Genomic DNA, 17,240 nt, shown 5'->3' with positions numbered 1-17,240 from the left:
GAAAGAAAGGGCCCTGTGTGTGTGGGCAGAAGAAGGAGAGCAGAGGCAGCTCCCCAAAAAGCAATGGCTACAGAATAAAAAAAAAAAGTTTTTTCCTGGTTTGACACATTACAGATTTGCAAAAAAAATGGCTGCTGCTGCTCAATCACCTGAAGTGCTTCAACTGAGCGAGACTATCGACTACACTGTCAAGCACCCTCTTCAAAACACTTGGACATTGTGGTTTGATAACCCTGGAAAGAAGGCCAGCGCTCAATCTTGGGCTGACAATTTGAAGGAAATCATCAACATTGACACTGTTGAAGACTTTTGGAGGTGAGCCATAGTAATGGATTGATACATTTATATATATATATATATATATATGCTCATGCATAGATCAGCACTTTCAATAATGTAGCCAAGGTCAATCATCTCGGCCCTAGTTCCAACTACCATCTCTTCAAGCAAGGTATTCGTCCTGAATGGGAGGATGAGGCCAATGCTGAAGGTGGCAAATTTGGTATTCAATTCCCCAAGAACAAGGCTGGTGATGCCATTAACGAATATTGGATGTACCTTGTAAGATCTATACATGTTGACTTGGTCAAAGTTGCTAAATTGCTCCTTTTTGTCGCCTCACCCAGCTTTTGGCTGTTATTGGTGAGCAATTAGCTACTGATGAAGAGATCTGTGGTGCTGTTATCTCTGTTCGCAAGTCTTTCTACAGAATCGCCTTGTGGGTAAAGACCTCTGATGATGAAGAGAAGATTGAAAAGATTAGGTAATTGGAATCGCATTGTAGTCAACATACCTAGAAATTAACACCTCCTACAGCCAAGAACTTAGAGCCACTCTCAATCTCGCTGAAGACATTCCTATCGAGTTCACTGCTCATGGTGAATCTCCTGCCAAGGTTGCTGCTGCTTTGGCTGCTGCTTCTCTTGAGGAGAATGCTGCTGCCGCTGATGCCACTGCTGAAGCTAAGGCCAACACCGAAGAAACTGATTCTACTGAAGCTGCCCCTGCAAAGACCGAAGCCTAAAGGTCATGATGCTGCGATTTTTTTTTTATATTTTACATATTTTTTTTGCATAGCAAGAATAAACATCTCTTGGTTTTTAATTTGCACTATTTGTAAATCTTTATTTCTGGATCTGATAATGCCAAATGTATGTTCTGCATGTGATAGACGCTCTAGAGTTTTGCGCTGTTTAGTGCTCGCACTGACAATCATGTGCTCCGTTATGGTGAATGCGTGTAGCGATCCAGCACTGCCTTGTACATCGAGTGATAGCCATCCATGGCAAGTCTGTTGAAAGAATACAGGTTGAATCTGTCAAGATGGAATTCAATAAGCGCCGAACCGCCCAATTAGCTGAGCGGGCCACACTGAATGCCAAAAACCAGGTGGGGAGGGATTCTAACAAAGAAAAAGAGGTCAATGAGGCATCCGTCAAAGTACTCTCTCTTTTCCGGGTCCTAAAACGTATGTAGATGACTATGGGTGAGATGTGTATATGGATGGAAGCGATAGAGACATGGGTGCTGGATATACAGTCGAGATGGATGATAAAATAAATGGATGGATCTATAGGGGTGACATTTGATTCAATGATGCACTGACATTTTTTTCTTACATGTATAGTATATAAGACGATCATGGCTTCGCACAAAATCCAAAAGGCCAATGCCGCCCCTGCTGACGAGACTGAACTCGCTGTTGCCCAAGCTCTTGTTGACTTGGAGTCCAGTGTCCCTGAGCTCCGTGCTCTCGTTATCTCTAGCGCCAAGGAGGTATGAATTGAATGCGAATAGATGACATGTGGAATTTGTGGCATTGACAGTGTATGTTGAATAGGTCGAACTCGGTGCTGGTAAGAAGGCTCTTGTCATCTTTGTTCCCGTCCCCATGCTCAAGAGCTTCAACAAGATTCAACAAAAGTAAGTTTGAGCAATTGGAGCTTAGAGAGTTAAAAAAAAAAAAAAAAAAAAAAGAGAGAGAGAGAGATCTAACATGGCTGTGTGCTTACAGGCTCACTCGTGAACTCGAAAAGAAGTTCTCTGATCGTCATGTTGTCTTTGTTGCTCAACGTCGTATCTTGGCTGTTCCTGGTCGTCGTAACAACGGTAAGCAACCCCGTCCCAGATCTCGTACTTTGACCGCTGTCCACGATGCCATCTTGGACGATATGGTTTACCCTACCGAAATTGTCGGTAAGAGACTTCGTCAAAAGGTTGATGGCTCCAAGACCCTCAAGGTGTAAGTATTCAAAGGTTTACGGGAATGGAGCATGGATTGACCCTTTTATTGTACATAGTTTCCTTGATGCTAAGGATGCCACCTCTCTCGAGTACAAGCTCGATACCTTCTCTGCTGTTTACAAGAAGCTCACTGGCAAGGATGTCGTCTTTGAGTTCCCTGCTAACGCCGATCTCTTCTAAATTAGATAGATATACAATCAATCTTTTTTTTTTGTTCAAGTAAAAAAGGAAAATATAATATCACACGATCATTTTTATTAGATAAACTTTGTAATATGTGTGTGAGTGGGTGGGTGGGTCAAGAGCGATGGCTTTTATACAAATTGCCTGGAAAACTAGGGCGGGTCAGATCAGAGAAAGGGGCGAGGAGGAGAGGGACATGCTAACTGGCTCTAGGCTGGCAACTACCACAACAAACATGCGCATCATACTCATCTACATGGAACAACTGATGTAAGGAGAGTGATTGGGAGGGGCATATAATCAACATTGCAAGGAGACTAAACATGCTTGATTTATATATATAAAGACAATGGTACATTGACTTTTCTAATGCAATACAATAATTTAATCTTCTGTAGAACGAACATCTATTAAGGGAAACTCATCTCATGCAGCGTGTTACAGAACACTTGCTTTGTAATGCCTCCTCCTTTTTTTTATTGTACGTGTTTATTTCTTTTTTTCCTTTTTGTTTCCTCTTCTCTTTCTCTTGTTTTCTTCTTTCTTCTTTCTTCTTTCTCGTTGCTGTCCAGTTAGGGTCAAGTATATATTCTAATGTCAAAAGCATCATTTCTTCGAGAGTAAGCATTGTGATGTCTATAAAACGTTGCATCAATTCATCTGAGTTATTTGCCATTTCAGGTACAAAATTGTGATTGTAGGTGGTGGTGGTGTTGGTAAATCAGCCCTGACTATCCAATTTATCCAATCTCACTTTGTCGATGAGTATGACCCCACCATTGAAGGTTTGTATCATAGTGCACAGAACAGCACGTTTATATGCTGAGCCCCTCGATTAGATTCCTATCGTAAACAGTGCGTTATTGATGATGAAACCGCCTTATTGGATGTGCTGGATACAGCTGGTCAAGAGGAGTACAGCGCCATGAGAGAGCAGTACATGCGAAACGGTGAAGGGTTTGTTTTGGTCTACTCAATCACATCTCGTCTATCCTTTGAAGAAGTCAATACATTTTACCAGCAAATCAGACGTGTCAAGGATCGTGATTCTTTCCCCATGGTGTTGGTTGGCAATAAGTGTGATTTGGAGGGTGATCGACAAGTGTCCAGCCAAGAAGGCAGAGATTTAGCCAAGAGCTTTGGCTGCCCTTTCAGTGAAACTTCTGCAAAGCAGCGCATCAGAGTGGATGATACTTTTTACGAGGTGGTACGAGAGATTCGTCGTATGAATAAGGAACAAGAAGGTAGATCAAAGGGTGGGCAAAGAGAAGCCTTTGAAATGTCAGATACTCGTAATGATGGCTGCTGTGGTTGTATTTTGATGTAACTTTATCCCCTTTTCTCCCGTCTTCTTACCTTATACATATACATATATCTTTTCTTACTATTACTACTACTACTATTATTATTCCTACTATTAACAATTATTCCTACTACCAAACCAATATACTTTACTGTATGTAATTCTTCTTCAAGCACTGCTATGCTCCACCTATCATCCGCCCCGCCCCTTTTTTTTTTATCTACTATACTCACTGGTTCCTTTGTCTCCCTACTTGTTGTCACCTCCTAAGTACCTCGCAAAAAAAAAAAAACACAAAGAGAGAGCGAGAGAAATCACAAAAAGCCACTTTCTACCAACCAACCCTCCCTTCTATTCTATACACAACAGACACCTGCAAGAGAAATAAATATGATTCTTTTTATTATGGGCTATTCTAATGGTCTATGTCGAGTGCTATTGCGAGGCACAGAGCCAAACAATGCTTCTGTTTCATCGGTTACTGTGTGAGCAGCTAAAATATGAGGAGGTATCATAGGTCCATCTTGGTCCTGTTCCGTGTCATCCTCTTCTTCTAGTTCCAATTCAATCTTGTTCTTATTGCTGTTTAAATGTTGTTGCTGCTGTTGCTGCTGTTGCTGGGTATGATCATCTTTACGACGAGAGGTTGGCATGGCATGATGTATTGAATTTCGCTTGAGATTCAAGGGCGGAAATTTGAGAGAAGCTCGTCTGTCAGCCTCTGCATAATCAAACCCTACAAAGGAAGGTCTTCGGCCTGTTGTTTCTGCTGCTGGATTCAAGTAGGTAGGTTGCTGTATAAAAGAAGACGAGGGATGCTTCTTCTGCACAGACGTTTGCATATCTTCCGTTTTGTTTTTGACGGAAAAAGCAGGAGGATGGTGAATAGTGATAGGAACAGACGTTGCAAAACTGTGATCTGTAGTTTACATTTAGCCCTTAATAAGATATATATATATATATATATATATATATATATATACTCTAAAATGGCTACTAAACGTACCTTGTTGCTCATCATGAGGATCTGATTTGCTGGTATGCTTCCTTGACTTTGATTGTTGTCCATGGCTTTCCTTGTCTTGTTCTTGTTCTTGTTCTTGTTCTTCCTCTTCTTCTTCTTCTTCTTCAAATTCAATGTATTTGCTGGATGGCCTTCTTTTGCTAGACAGTTTTCTGCTCTGTAGTAGGCTGTGTTCACCAAGATCTTGCATATCTTCGTCCAAGGGAAACAACTCTTCTTCGCTACTATCATTGTGTGCTTTACTGGCATTCTCCTCGTCATCCTCCCACGAAGGTGATGTATTCGAGCAAATGGGAACTACAGCAGGTGCTGGCGCAAGAGGATGGACATGGTGATTAGCCTCAGCTAAGGGATGTGTGTTGTTGTGAGAAGGATGCTGCTGAGGTGGCAGAAGCAACAAAGACGAGCGTCTGCGATGAAACTGTGGCATTTCTGGCACAGGCTCTAATGGGTGTGTGTTTTTGAAACTGTTTGCAATAGCACTCTCATCCAATACATAGCTGGATCGTCTTCTACCGTGATGTATAGGTGCCCCAAAACCACCAAACAAATCTCTTTTAAAAGCAGAGGATCGTCTTCTTTGCTCTACTGCCGTGTCTGATGCTGGTTCATAGGAATCGCTCGGCGCAAAATGAACGTGCGATCCGCGTCTTTTCATCTCGGTTTCTGCGGCATCCAGCGCTGTATCTCGAATGGTTTGGTCTTGCTCTTCCTCGCTTATAATGCAGTTAAACAAGATCTGGTCTGTCACGCCGTTCTTTGTCTTTTGGAGTGCTAATCTGCGCACACGTTGCTCTTCCTCTTGCACTGTCTTTGCAATCTCCTTCATTCGCTGCCACAGTATGGCGCTGTCGTAGGTCGCCTTTTCCTTTTCTCTCACCAGCAGCATTTCTTGCTCTCGCTGAAATTCTTGAATTCTTTTTTCGGTAATCTCTTCCAAGTCTACCAGGGATTGCCTCAGCAGTTTCTGCACATGTTTATGCTGTTTTTTCAGTTCACGGCCATAAGTGTCATCTACAGACATCGTTAGTTGCTAAACAGAATGAGCACGCTCGGTCTTTTGTACCTTCGTCTTCCTGTGCTACATGTGAGATGGGTAAATCTGGATTAAGAATGATGTGAAATGTGCTGGAGTAGGTTGCCTTTTTCTGGAGCTTGCCAATCTCTGAGCCAAACTGCGGTATAGTTATTAGCAACACATCTATATCTAGACGCAGATCAGACTTACAATGGTCCCTTTATGAATGATAACCTGATCTCCAAACTTGCTCAGTAAAGAGTGATTGAATGGATAGGTAATTTTAGTGTTGGGTCGCTTGACAGAGTACACATCACCGGTGGAGCAATTATGACAACTGACAGTGACCCAGCCTTCGGGATTGTCCATGATGACTCTTAAGCGAATTAAGCTTGCGTATTCCTATGCATCGTGTAATGCATTAGGCTGTAACGTCAGTCTCTAATGGACATAAAATACTTACCACTATAACACCATCCATGCTCAATTCAAATTTCCATCCTGCAATGGGTGGTTCTTCGAGTCGAGTAAATTTGTCCCTTCTAAACTTTTCATGGCCGTCCAGATAGTACTTGTTGGCCAGATGGATTTTGACATTGAGACATTGACAAGCATATGTAACATGGCCTGCCATTGTAGAATGTGTTGTGGTGATAAAAAGGTGAAAAGAGGTAGCATTAGCACTTTTGACAGGTTATATATTTGCCGGATGATTTGTGACATTGGTTTCATGTCAACAGTGGATGTGTAATGACTCGGTCGAGTCATTGGAGGGGGGGAAGAAAGGCTCAAATCAAGTAGGGAGGGCATTGATGAGAACCACAGCGCCCGACAATGTGGTTGAAACTCCCCTTCTCCAATGTGTGCGAGACAGCCATCCACGGCATTTCTGACCATCTCGACTGCCGAGTAATAAGTTTAGCTCTAAGATGAGAGGTCTCATGCTTGGTATATGTACTGTATATCTACCACAGCAAATGCGCCCTATTTCGTAGCCTGAATATCGATATCTGATGTGATTTTGCAGGCAATCATGGACGACATGTTAGTAATGCAACATTTCAAACGCATCAACTGTTTCCTCTCGTCTTGATAGATGCCAATTACATAATTGAATCCATATCATACTATGAAGCAATGTAGTCTATATACGTCTCACAGAGTAACAGCAACTCGTTCGCACGAAATTGAGGCATCTCCAAGCATATAGCATCATCATCATGGGTTGAATCGCCGAGTTGGAGTATGAAAACTGGGTGCACACACACACACACATTACATACCTCCTCCTCCTCCACTTGAACAGAGCTTGGCTCTCTCTAGATTAATTTTCCACCTTTGTTTCCTTTTTATTTTTCTCTACTACAACCACAATAACCTTACTCATCAAGAAAAACCAAGGACAAAAATGACCAACTTACCTGTCGTAGTTATGGATAACGGTACTGGGTAAGTCAAGCGCATTCTCTCCATGCAAACAGTGCAAGACGCGTTATTCATCTATCCTATCTTAGGTACACCAAACTCGGTTTCAGTGGCAACAATGAACCTTCGTTTGTGTTTCCAACTGCTATATCTACCCGCGAATCACCCTCAAGCACAGGCAGACCCGGCATCCCTAGCAAGCCTTCCTTCTTGAGCAACAACCTAGCTTCCAAGCGTGGTATTGAAGATCTCGACTTTTATATTGGAGATGAAGCACTTGCACAAGCCAAGACAATGGCTTTGAATTATCCCATTCGTCATGGTCAGATTAACAACTGGGATCATATGGAGAGATTCTGGGAACAATCCATTTTCAAGTATTTACGTTGTGAGCCCGAAGATCACTACTTTCTCATGGCAAGTATCACTGTACACTGACTTGGCTATTTACTAATGCAATGTTCATATATGCAGACTGAACCTCCCATGAACGCTCCCGAAAATCGTGAAATGACAGCAGAAATTATGTTTGAATCCTTCAACGTGCAAGGTCTTTACATTGCTGTTCAGGCTGTGTTGGCTTTGGCTGCATCTTGGACCTCTAGCAAAGTGAGCGAGCAAACACTTACTGGTACAGTGGTTGATTCTGGTGATGGCGTCACTCATGTTATTCCTGTTGTAAGTTGTCCATCATAAAGAGAGAGAGAGAGAGAGAGTGTGTGTGTGTGTGTGTGTGTGTGTGTGTTAATTAGATCATACACAGGCTGAAGGTTATGTCATTGCCAGTTCAATCAAGAGTGTACCCATTGCAGGTAGCGATATCACCTCTTTTGTCCAAAATCTACTTCGCGAGCGTGGCGAAACCAACATCCCACCTGAGGACTCGTTCCGCATTGCTCAAGCTATCAAGGAAGATTACAGTTACGTTTGTCCTGATATTGTCAAAGAGTTCAAGAAATACGAACAAGAACCCTCTAAATACTTCAAGCAATATGATGGCATCCACTCTTTGACCGGCAAGGTAAGCACATACACATACAACATGAAAGCGTGCCATGATCATCTCATGCGTTAGTAGAGCTACTCTGTCGATATCGGTTTCGAACGTTTCCTTGCACCAGAAATCTTCTTCAATCCAGAAATCGCCAGCTCAGACTTTTTGACACCTTTACCAGAGATTGTCGACACTGTTATTCAAACCAGTCCTATCGATGTTCGTAGAGGTTTATATAAAAACATTGTATTATCTGGAGGTTCCACCATGTTCAAGGGATTCGATAAGAGGCTTCAACGTGATATTAAGCGTACTGTCGATAAGCGTATTCAAGCAAGTGAGGTGACCAGTGGTTCGGATATGAAGGCCAAGCCTATGGAGGTCAATGTCATCTCTCACAAGAAGCAGCGCCATGCTGTTTGGTTTGGTGGTAGTTTGCTGGCCTCTACTGTAAGTTCCTGTGTGCATGGATACAAGCAACATACTGATTTCAATTTCAATGTAGGGCGAGTTTTATAACTCTTGTCATACAAAGGCAGAATACGACGAATACGGACCTAGCATATGTCGTCATAACAGAGTATTTAGCTCTCTTTTGTAACGTAGCAGTAGGTAGTCTTCTTTTACAACACATAATAAAAAAAAAAAAAACAAGATTGCTTGCAACAACAAACCATGATGCATCTAAAGCAATAACAACGGCCCAGGCGACATGGCATTTATTATTCTAGCGAGTATTTTACATATATATGACAAGGGAAGATGACGAGAAAAATCTATGAGTATATGAGGATGCTTATTTAAGCTTCTTCAAACAATTTTGAGAGTGATTCGCCGAAATGGGTGCGTCTAATGGCTTCTGAAAACAGCGAGGTAACATCAAAGACCTTGATCTTTGGGTGAGTCATGTGTTGGGTTTGAGGCACAGAGTTGCTGACAATCAGCTCATCAATAGCACTTTGGTCAATGTGATTGACAGCATCGGCCGAGAGGATGGCATGGCTCACGAGAGCATAAATCTTGCAAGCACCCTTTTCTCTCAATAAACGAGCTGCCTTTGTGATTGTGTAAGAGGTGTCTGTAATGTCGTCAATCAAGATACAATTGCGTCCACGCACATCGCCCACAAGCATGGACTCTTTCTTTTGTGAATGCACCTTATGACGCTCCTTGTGAACAAGCGCAAAATCCATACACAATTTCTCAGCGATGGAAGTAGCTCTATACATGATTCACTGTCAGCTCATTTCATCTATTGGATCTCTTTCTTTCTCTCTCTCTCTCTCTCTCTCTCTCTCTCTCTCAGTTGCATTACCTCTTGGCTCCACCAGCATCGGGCGATACAATGACAGCCTCAGAATAATCTGGAATGTTGAGACGGATGTAATTGATGGCAGTGTACAAACTAGTAAGATTGTCAACAGGACAATCAAAGAATCCAGGATATTGAGCATCATGAAGATCCATGGTAATAATGTGGTCAGCACCTAATGCTCATGTCAGCCATCTTGACATACATACGTCCATTCACTCTAATTACCAGCACAAGTCAACAGATCAGCAATCAACACACCTGGACGGGCACGCCACTCTCTGTAAGGAGCACTCTCTTTCTTTTGCTCTTCAACAGACGCTTGACCCAGTTTGCGCAATAATTGACTGGACACATCGTCTACTTTGTTGGGCTGGTTGGGCTGATAGGGTGGTGTCTGAGGAGGTAAAAATGTCAATGGAGCACCCGACTGCTTGAAAGGGACGTCTGGCTGGCGAGAATAAGGGAAATAGGGAATGACAGCAGTGATACGCTTGGCAGAAGCAATTTTACAGCCATTGATCATGATCAGCAGTTCGATAAAGTTGTCATTGACATTACCACAAGCACTCTGGATAATGTAGACATCTTGTTCACGCACAGATTCCTTCATTTCAACGCTGGTTTCATTATTGGAGAATTTGGTGAGGCGAGTTTTGCCCTCTGAAATGCCCAGGCGATTGCAGATTTTTTCAGTGAATTCAGGATGAGAAGAGCCACCGAGCACAACGAGATTTCTCATTTTTGTTTATAGTGTTTTGGTTTGACACACACACACAAGAAAAAAAAAATAGAGATGAAAAAGCTTTTTAAGGATGATTCATTTTCACACTGTGACTATGTTGGCGGGAAACACATCTCAAACACATAATGATTATCCGTTTTGACAGACCTTGCGGTTTTATTCTAAAAAGTCTATGATGAAGGTACCACTTGAGAGAATCCAGTCGTCTCGTCCTTTTGAATCTTTGATCTGCCTTGAGCTAAATCAGCGACTACCTTCTCGACTTGTTCAAAAGTGTCAAATCCAATGTAGGGGATGTGATGGCGGTCGCAGTAGGTGACAAGATCTCTGCCGTTTCTAGCAAACAGGACATCCGCATGTCTGGCAGCAGAAATGTCAGACACGCCATCACCGCAGAAAACAAAAATGGTATCCTTGGAGGCATTGGCTCGAGCCTTTTCTAGAGCTGTCATTGTTTGCATGATGAGTTGATACCATCTGCCTTCTAATGCAGCACCAACTTACTTTTAGACTTGTCATTGCCATAAGGACTATTGTGTAAAATCTGAGTACAGTGGTCTACTGGTCATACAAAGGCATGTAGCTTACGTATCGTCAATGTAGAGGATCTCCCATTCTCTGTCTTCAATTCTGCCGTTATTAGCCACAATGTTGAGTTCATCAGCCAATTCGCCCATGTACTTGACAAGCACCTTGTAGATCAATGGCTTCATGCCACTAACGAAAAGATTAGCCTACGAATACCCATGGTGATGGTATTCAGCCGTATGTATACCTGCTGACCACAGTAACCGGGATAGTGTGTTTTTTGCAATAGTCGTAAAATCCAGGAAAGCCAGGATCAACGCTGCACTCTACCCTCTACAATGAGAATTTCTGCGCCTACGGGTCTCTTCTATCATGCCATCCACTTACTGCTCAAATGATCGTTCCAAGCTTCTTCCCAGGTCAATGTACAAGAGGCCCACATTTTGTAGACAGCATCTCTAGACAAAGTAGCCTTGTCAACACGGTTACAATCCATGCAATTCCACATCCACATACCTGTAAGGTGTTTCATGGTCCATGATTTGACGCTCCAACTCCTTTCTTTCTTCACTTCCCATACAGCGAGGATCATCAATGATCAATACACCGGTATCTGCCATTGAATTCAGCGTCTGTACCTAGCCCCTCTCGTCCAGACTGAACTCACCTTCAAGAGACAGTGTACCATCAAAGTCGGTAAAGACTTGAATATTTACCTGGTTGGGAGACATTGCTACAAACTGGAAAGGAAAAGGAATGAAAAAGAAACATGAAAAATATTTTTTTTTCTTGTTTTTTTTTATATACATGATACCTACTACTCGGAACTGAAAATACACGCACACACAGTAGATAATGGGTAAAATGACGGGAGAATCTTCCTTGAAACAATGCTATTATTAGGGTCCATTAGGTAATATGCATTGTCCTGCTGTGGTATTAGATGTATAAAGAAGAAGGGTTAAAAGGGGTTTATTTATTGAAATACAAATATCATTACTGTTTAGTAGTAGGCTTCATAAAGTGTTGTTTTAAATTCTTGATCAGCTTGGCAAAGATACCACTGGTCATATTTTTGCGGGTGCTCTTCTTTCTCCTGCCATTGTAAGCAGGATCAAATACCTGAGAGTAAGTGGAATCTCTGTTCTTCACCTGGGTGATATCTTCATAAGCAGTATAGAGCACAAGAGCATCCGCATTCCGAGGCACGGCAATGGATCGATAGGTCGAGACAGATTCATGGGCGCTACCACGAGAAATAACAGAAGGTGCTGGCGATGCTTGAGGTGTATAGAAACCAATAGAGGAACCAACGCCACTGCCGTATTGTAATGGAGTCGTGTAATTGATGTCTGAATCGCGTTGACTGGCGCCAACATACCTTACACTGGCAGATCCTACAGACGCAGCATCTTCTTGCTGACGCTCTCTGTACTGCGAATAGGAGGAACTCTTGGTCAGATGAACTAGACGATGATGGTACTGTTGATGCTGTGATGCAATAGGATACGATTGAGCAGGTATCGATGGCATCACAATAATGGGAGAACCGTGCTGTTTCTGAGCAAGCTTCCAACTTTCGCCGCTGTCAGAGTACTGACTGTAATTGTCAGAGAACTGGCTATTGTTAGAGCTAAAATACTCTTGATGGCGACGATGTATAGGGTGAGAGAGTACGCTATGACTGAAAAACCTACTGTGCACGGATGAATTGGAGGATCTATGCGATAATGATGGTTTTGGTGAGGGAGCACGTTGGTTGAATATGTCGTTCTCATTCTGCAGGATAATGGATGAGTTGGATAACGGCGAGATGTGCTCGACCCTGTTTGAGTTGCGTTGGAGAGGGTACTGCTGTGTAACAATCTTGGTAGGCTCCTTTGCAGAATCAATGCGAGTCAAGAAATTGCCATTGTTCTTGTAAGGAAAAATACCACCAGCAACCATGTCTCGTTTGGAGGCTGCTCTACTGAGAGTAGCAGTAGGAGTGGACGTCGTGTTGGAAGTGGCTCTACTAAGCTTTTTTGGGGTGACATTGTCCAACAGGCCTGGCAGGGGCGTATCATTCAAACAAGCTCGCATCGCATTTTCATCTTCGTCACCATCCATACATACATGCTCGGATGAGCAATTGGAAGAAGCGCCCCACTGTTTTCGCAAGGGTGAGGCTGTCGTTGGATACTGATTGTACTTTGTTCGAGCAAGACGAGACGAAGGAAACGTATCAAGACACAAGGAAAAGTTGTCGTCGTCCCACGGCACATGAATGAGACCTGGTTGCTGTTGCGCTCCTTGATGCGAGGCTGGCATCTCAGCGCTTATATCGGGTGGTGGTGTTCCTCTGTAATAGCCAGTGTCCTTGTCGTAAGAAGACGCATCGCTCATCATTGACAACGTATATAAGATAGACAGTGAGGAAAATGACTCCATTGCTAGCACAGCTTCATTTTATAGGGATGAATGTTGTCAAGCAAATAGTTGATCCCAAGGGGTATACCTTGGTATAGGTAGCACCATTTAAAGGCCAATTAGAATAAGAAGAGCGTTTTTCAACTACCCAATGTGTGCTGTTGTGGTATATAATAGATGATTTAATCCTGTTAGAAATCATGTGGCATCATCATTGCTGCTATATACTGCAATGTTTACTATTTTCCATCATTATTTTTTTGATATCTCACAATAATAAAGGTGCTCCTTTATAGTGATAGAGACATAAATGCAATAGAAAGCCAATTTATTATACCTAAAGATGCTGTACTCGCCACCTTCTTTGAGCTATCGACAAAAGACATACAATAACGTCGTACGCTCTATGTTTGGAATACAATCAGAACTGTAATGTATCATGTGGAAGCGAGATTACTCTCGGTTGCAAAAGATATCTCTACAGCAATGCGTTGAATCGGTCTTTTTCCTTCCTTATCAACCCATCTCAACATCGTCCAGCGCTTGTAGAGCACCCAATATCCTTGAATTTCTTTCAGATAGGCCATCAACTAGTGCGATATAGAGTATCTGATGCATTTTTGTTTGAAGGCATGGAGCATAACGGACTTGCATCAGAAAAAGAGCCCCACATTGGCATTTCGGGTGATTTATTCATTCTAAACACATCACAGAATCATGGTAGAGTCAAGTCCGTACTCTACACAATGCCTTCCATCTAGACAAACGAATGTAGCATATCGGCATCAAAACTATATATCAGAAAGCTCTGTTCCTTATCAACTTATATACAGCCAAATATAGCTACTTTCAAAGCGCCAATTTCTCGTTTTAGAAGCTGTTACAGATCGCTGGAATAATACCAATCGATTACTCTTGACTTGTACTGACTTGCTGTAGCACTATTCCAATTTTTTGGAGGTCGAACTTCATTGACCAAAATCCTCACATTTTCCATGAGTTACCCCTCATGGTTTTTATCGAAAATCAAACGATCGTGTTTTTGACCGCAAAAATGAAGTCTTTTACTATGGCATATATTACATCAAAATGCTGCTATTGATCCAACGCAACTCCTAAACCCACTTTTGTGGGATCCTCCTATGTAAAATCTTCATATTTTGGCCAAAAACTCCATTTCATATTTTGTAGAATTACTCGATAAGTTCAGTCAGAACATCTATAATAGTTAGCATCATTGGATGCGCCTTGAAAAGTACTTTTAAGTTGCATTAGGAAGTACGGGGTAATTATGAAGACTTGTATAGTCGAATCTGACAAAATAGCTCGATCAAGTCGAAAAGTTTCAACATCTGGCCAATCTTCAGAGATATGACGAGCTGTGCTTGAAATAATTTTGGCTGGCAGCTTCCTCGGTCAAATGCCATCATTCTGATATCCATAGAAACAGTGGATTATTCGGCCACAATTAAGAATATACGAGTAGATATAAAACTACTAAATTATGTTCCACAAGGGATTCAATGATATTACCTTTTTTTATTCGAAATCGTAAAACCAGTTCATCTGTCAAAAAGTAGTTTGCAGTATGACAGGTACTAGCCGATCTACCTCGCTACGCTTGATGTCGGCATCGCCCTGTGGGCTCTCACCGAAGACATTTTAAATCAGATATTATAACATTTTGGTATATCAATTAGGTTTTATACAACCAATTATTAGTTAGTAAAAGAAAGGCTATATTAGAGCCAGGAGGAGGAGAGGAGGTACTTCCCTCAGCATCCCTTTTGTTTAAACTGATATCAAACAAAGCTTATTATTGGGACAATAGGAAAGAAATTTCAAATTGTATGCAACATTTGTATATCACAACCGCCATTTTCTGATAATAGAGTTGTCATATCATTCGCTGTTGCTGATGCTCTTCATTAATAAGATGGCGACATAGAGCTGGCCATAAGTAAATACAGGGCTTGTGTAAGATTTACAGCGACTTTTTTTTGAGATAGTGTTATTGCAAAAGACACCGCCATGAGGAAAAGCTCCCCAAAGAAGGTATTTGCGCTAAGTAATTGCCCTTTCAGTTCCATTATCCCCATTTATTCAGCATCGTAATCATCATTGTCATCATTAGCAAAGCATTTAGGCCAGCCAGCAGCAATGCCGCTGCCAAAATCGATTCAAACTCAGCACATTTTTTTTTCTGTTCAAGATTGGGCAGATATTGTCTTTTGCCGACTTCTTTAATCTATTTCTCCATATTCGACTATATAAACTGTAATGATCACCCTACGCTTCCTAATACACTCTTGGAGTACTTTTCAAGGCGCTTCCAATGGTGCTAATTGTAATAGGTTTTATGAATGAAATTGTTGAACAATTTGGTAAAATATGAAATGAAGGTTTTAGCAAAAATAGCCATATTTTGCATACGAAGGCCTCATAAAAGTAGTCTCAGAGGTTGCTTTGGAACGAGGGAAACATTTTGATTTGATATCATAACATAATAAATGTTCAGTACTTTTGCACTTTACAATCCTAATATGGAACCTGAGTTTCAAGGCATCTATCAGACCTGGCTCATATGAGAATAATGATTTTACAATCAATCAACAAAAACCACTGTAATTTCTACCCTCTTTCCTCTGCTCAGTGCTGTCAATGTTTTATTTGAGCGACGTCTCAGAGCCTCAGAGATTTCATTACTTACTGCAGACATTTTATGCAACCCATGCATTGTCAATGTCCAGACTAACGTTATTAAATATAGAATGCAATAAAATATCATTATGAACGATATAGAAGGCAATAAAATATCATCATAAACGATAGTGCTATGACCTGCCACCTACTTTCTATACGCTTCAAGGGCATTTACTACTGTATTGCCTTATGAAAAGGGCATGAGTTTTCCAGCTGGCCCTACCAGCCAAAATTAATTCAAACCCAGAATCATAGTCTGTTCCAGATTGGACATATTTTGATAATTTTGGACTCGATCGAGCTATTTTTGCAGATTCGACTAAGTGAAGTATGATAATCACCCCATGCTTCCTTAAGCTTTCCTGGAGTACTTTTCAAGGCGCTTCCAATGGTACTAAGTAAAATAGATGTTTTGAATTCACTTATTGAATGATTTGTAAAAATATGAAAAGAGATTTATGGCCAAAATGTCGAAATTTTACATATCAAAGTCCCACAAAGATAATTTCAGAGGTTGCTTTGGATTGATAGAAACATTTTGATTCAAGATATACCATAGTAAAAGTCTCCATTATCAAGATGAAAAATGCGGTCGTTTGATTTTCGATGAAAACCATGAGGGATACCTCATGCTTTTTGGTCGATTTTTGACCATGTTTTTTTGGTCCCCAAAAAGTCGAGCAAAAGTGTCAGAAAGTAACTGCCATATGAAAGCAACCATTTGGGGCTATTCTGACGATCTAAAACGGCCTTGAACGCAAGAAAATGCAGCTCAAATGCACTCATATTTTGCTGTATTAGGGACACTAAGGACTAAAAAGTGGGAATACCAGTATGCTGCTTGCCCGTATATGAAGTAGCTACGTGTATATGGATGTAGAACATCACATAAGAATCAGATCCACAGATAATATGAAGGGTTACTATGTGTAAGTGGAGGGTCAAAATGAAAGTAGCAGTATTTTGATAAAATACGCAAGAGCAATCAGTAGCACGAGCTGCCGCTGCGCAGGTTGGTTCTCTACCTTTGCTACGCTTCGGTGAGAACCATCCGAAGCATAAACACTCATACGATTAGTGATTACATATCAATCAACAATCAGGGTTCCTCTTCTAACATTTTAGCTATATTAATTTTGGGATATTAGCCAAAGGCCCGCGGCAGCGCGAGCCGTTTGAACGTAGGTTGGTTTCCACCGAAGCGAAGCGTAGGTCAGGAAACCACCCGAAGTGCTGAAAGGCTCGTACACCATAATAAAAGTCTTCATTTTCACGGTGAAAAATGCGATCGTTTGATTTTCGTAAAAAACCATAAGGTACCCCTCTTGCTTTTTGGTCGATTTTTGGCCATG

General features: G+C 41.6%; 9 protein-coding genes across 9 annotated transcripts; 5 read left to right on the top strand and 4 right to left on the bottom strand.

Moving 5' to 3' along the window:
• Positions 1-127: 127 nt before the first annotated feature.
• On the top strand, positions 128-1,024 carry nrf1_2 (GTPase regulator Nrf1; the record flags this gene model as incomplete). Its single annotated transcript, XM_064825494.1, has 4 exons — positions 128-315; positions 384-561; positions 627-763; positions 817-1,024. 4 exons carry the CDS (start codon positions 128-130, stop codon positions 1,022-1,024), a joined length of 711 nt encoding a protein of 236 aa, XP_064676712.1.
• Positions 1,025-1,641: 617 nt separating this feature from the next.
• On the top strand, positions 1,642-2,424 carry SIP5_2 (SNF1-interacting protein; the record flags this gene model as incomplete). The annotated part of the gene is made up of 4 exons (XM_064825493.1): positions 1,642-1,776; positions 1,841-1,923; positions 2,015-2,242; positions 2,301-2,424. The coding sequence occupies 4 exons, from the start codon at positions 1,642-1,644 to the stop codon at positions 2,422-2,424; spliced, it is 570 nt and encodes a 189-aa protein (XP_064676711.1).
• A 597-nt stretch (positions 2,425-3,021) lies between these two features.
• NUD1 lies at positions 3,022-3,754 on the top strand (the record flags this gene model as incomplete). The annotated part of the gene is made up of 3 exons (XM_064825492.1): positions 3,022-3,047; positions 3,109-3,212; positions 3,267-3,754. The coding sequence occupies 3 exons, from the start codon at positions 3,022-3,024 to the stop codon at positions 3,752-3,754; spliced, it is 618 nt and encodes a 205-aa protein (XP_064676710.1).
• Positions 3,755-4,140: 386 nt separating this feature from the next.
• On the bottom strand, positions 4,141-6,406 carry ATC70_006212 (uncharacterized protein; the record flags this gene model as incomplete). Its single annotated transcript, XM_064825491.1, has 5 exons — positions 4,141-4,649; positions 4,737-5,768; positions 5,821-5,929; positions 5,983-6,174; positions 6,236-6,406. 5 exons carry the CDS (start codon positions 6,404-6,406, stop codon positions 4,141-4,143), a joined length of 2,013 nt encoding a protein of 670 aa, XP_064676709.1.
• Positions 6,407-7,180: 774 nt separating this feature from the next.
• FRS1 (phenylalanine--tRNA ligase subunit beta) lies at positions 7,181-7,635 on the top strand (the record flags this gene model as incomplete). Its single annotated transcript, XM_064825490.1, has 2 exons — positions 7,181-7,221; positions 7,287-7,635. The coding sequence occupies 2 exons, from the start codon at positions 7,181-7,183 to the stop codon at positions 7,633-7,635; spliced, it is 390 nt and encodes a 129-aa protein (XP_064676708.1).
• A 30-nt stretch (positions 7,636-7,665) lies between these two features.
• On the top strand, positions 7,666-8,792 carry ATC70_006210 (uncharacterized protein; the record flags this gene model as incomplete). The annotated part of the gene is made up of 4 exons (XM_064825489.1): positions 7,666-7,875; positions 7,961-8,218; positions 8,276-8,641; positions 8,697-8,792. 4 exons carry the CDS (start codon positions 7,666-7,668, stop codon positions 8,790-8,792), a joined length of 930 nt encoding a protein of 309 aa, XP_064676707.1.
• A 199-nt stretch (positions 8,793-8,991) lies between these two features.
• ATC70_006209 (uncharacterized protein) lies at positions 8,992-10,245 on the bottom strand (the record flags this gene model as incomplete). Its single annotated transcript, XM_064825488.1, has 3 exons — positions 8,992-9,412; positions 9,507-9,678; positions 9,732-10,245. 3 exons carry the CDS (start codon positions 10,243-10,245, stop codon positions 8,992-8,994), a joined length of 1,107 nt encoding a protein of 368 aa, XP_064676706.1.
• A 173-nt stretch (positions 10,246-10,418) lies between these two features.
• On the bottom strand, positions 10,419-11,507 carry ATC70_006208 (uncharacterized protein; the record flags this gene model as incomplete). The annotated part of the gene is made up of 7 exons (XM_064825487.1): positions 10,419-10,693; positions 10,753-10,778; positions 10,837-10,965; positions 11,024-11,102; positions 11,164-11,234; positions 11,293-11,389; positions 11,444-11,507. The coding sequence occupies 7 exons, from the start codon at positions 11,505-11,507 to the stop codon at positions 10,419-10,421; spliced, it is 741 nt and encodes a 246-aa protein (XP_064676705.1).
• Positions 11,508-11,772: 265 nt separating this feature from the next.
• ATC70_006207 (uncharacterized protein) lies at positions 11,773-13,164 on the bottom strand (the record flags this gene model as incomplete). The annotated part of the gene is made up of 1 exon (XM_064825486.1): positions 11,773-13,164. One exon carries the CDS (start codon positions 13,162-13,164, stop codon positions 11,773-11,775), a length of 1,392 nt encoding a protein of 463 aa, XP_064676704.1.
• Positions 13,165-17,240: the final 4,076 nt, after the last annotated feature.

This window comes from Mucor velutinosus, assembly GCF_035048745.1.
Source record: "Mucor velutinosus strain NIH1002 chromosome Unknown tig00001545, whole genome shotgun sequence".
Lineage (NCBI taxonomy): Eukaryota > Fungi > Mucoromycota > Mucoromycetes > Mucorales > Mucoraceae > Mucor > Mucor velutinosus.
This window is presented reverse-complemented; position numbering and strand designations above follow the sequence as displayed.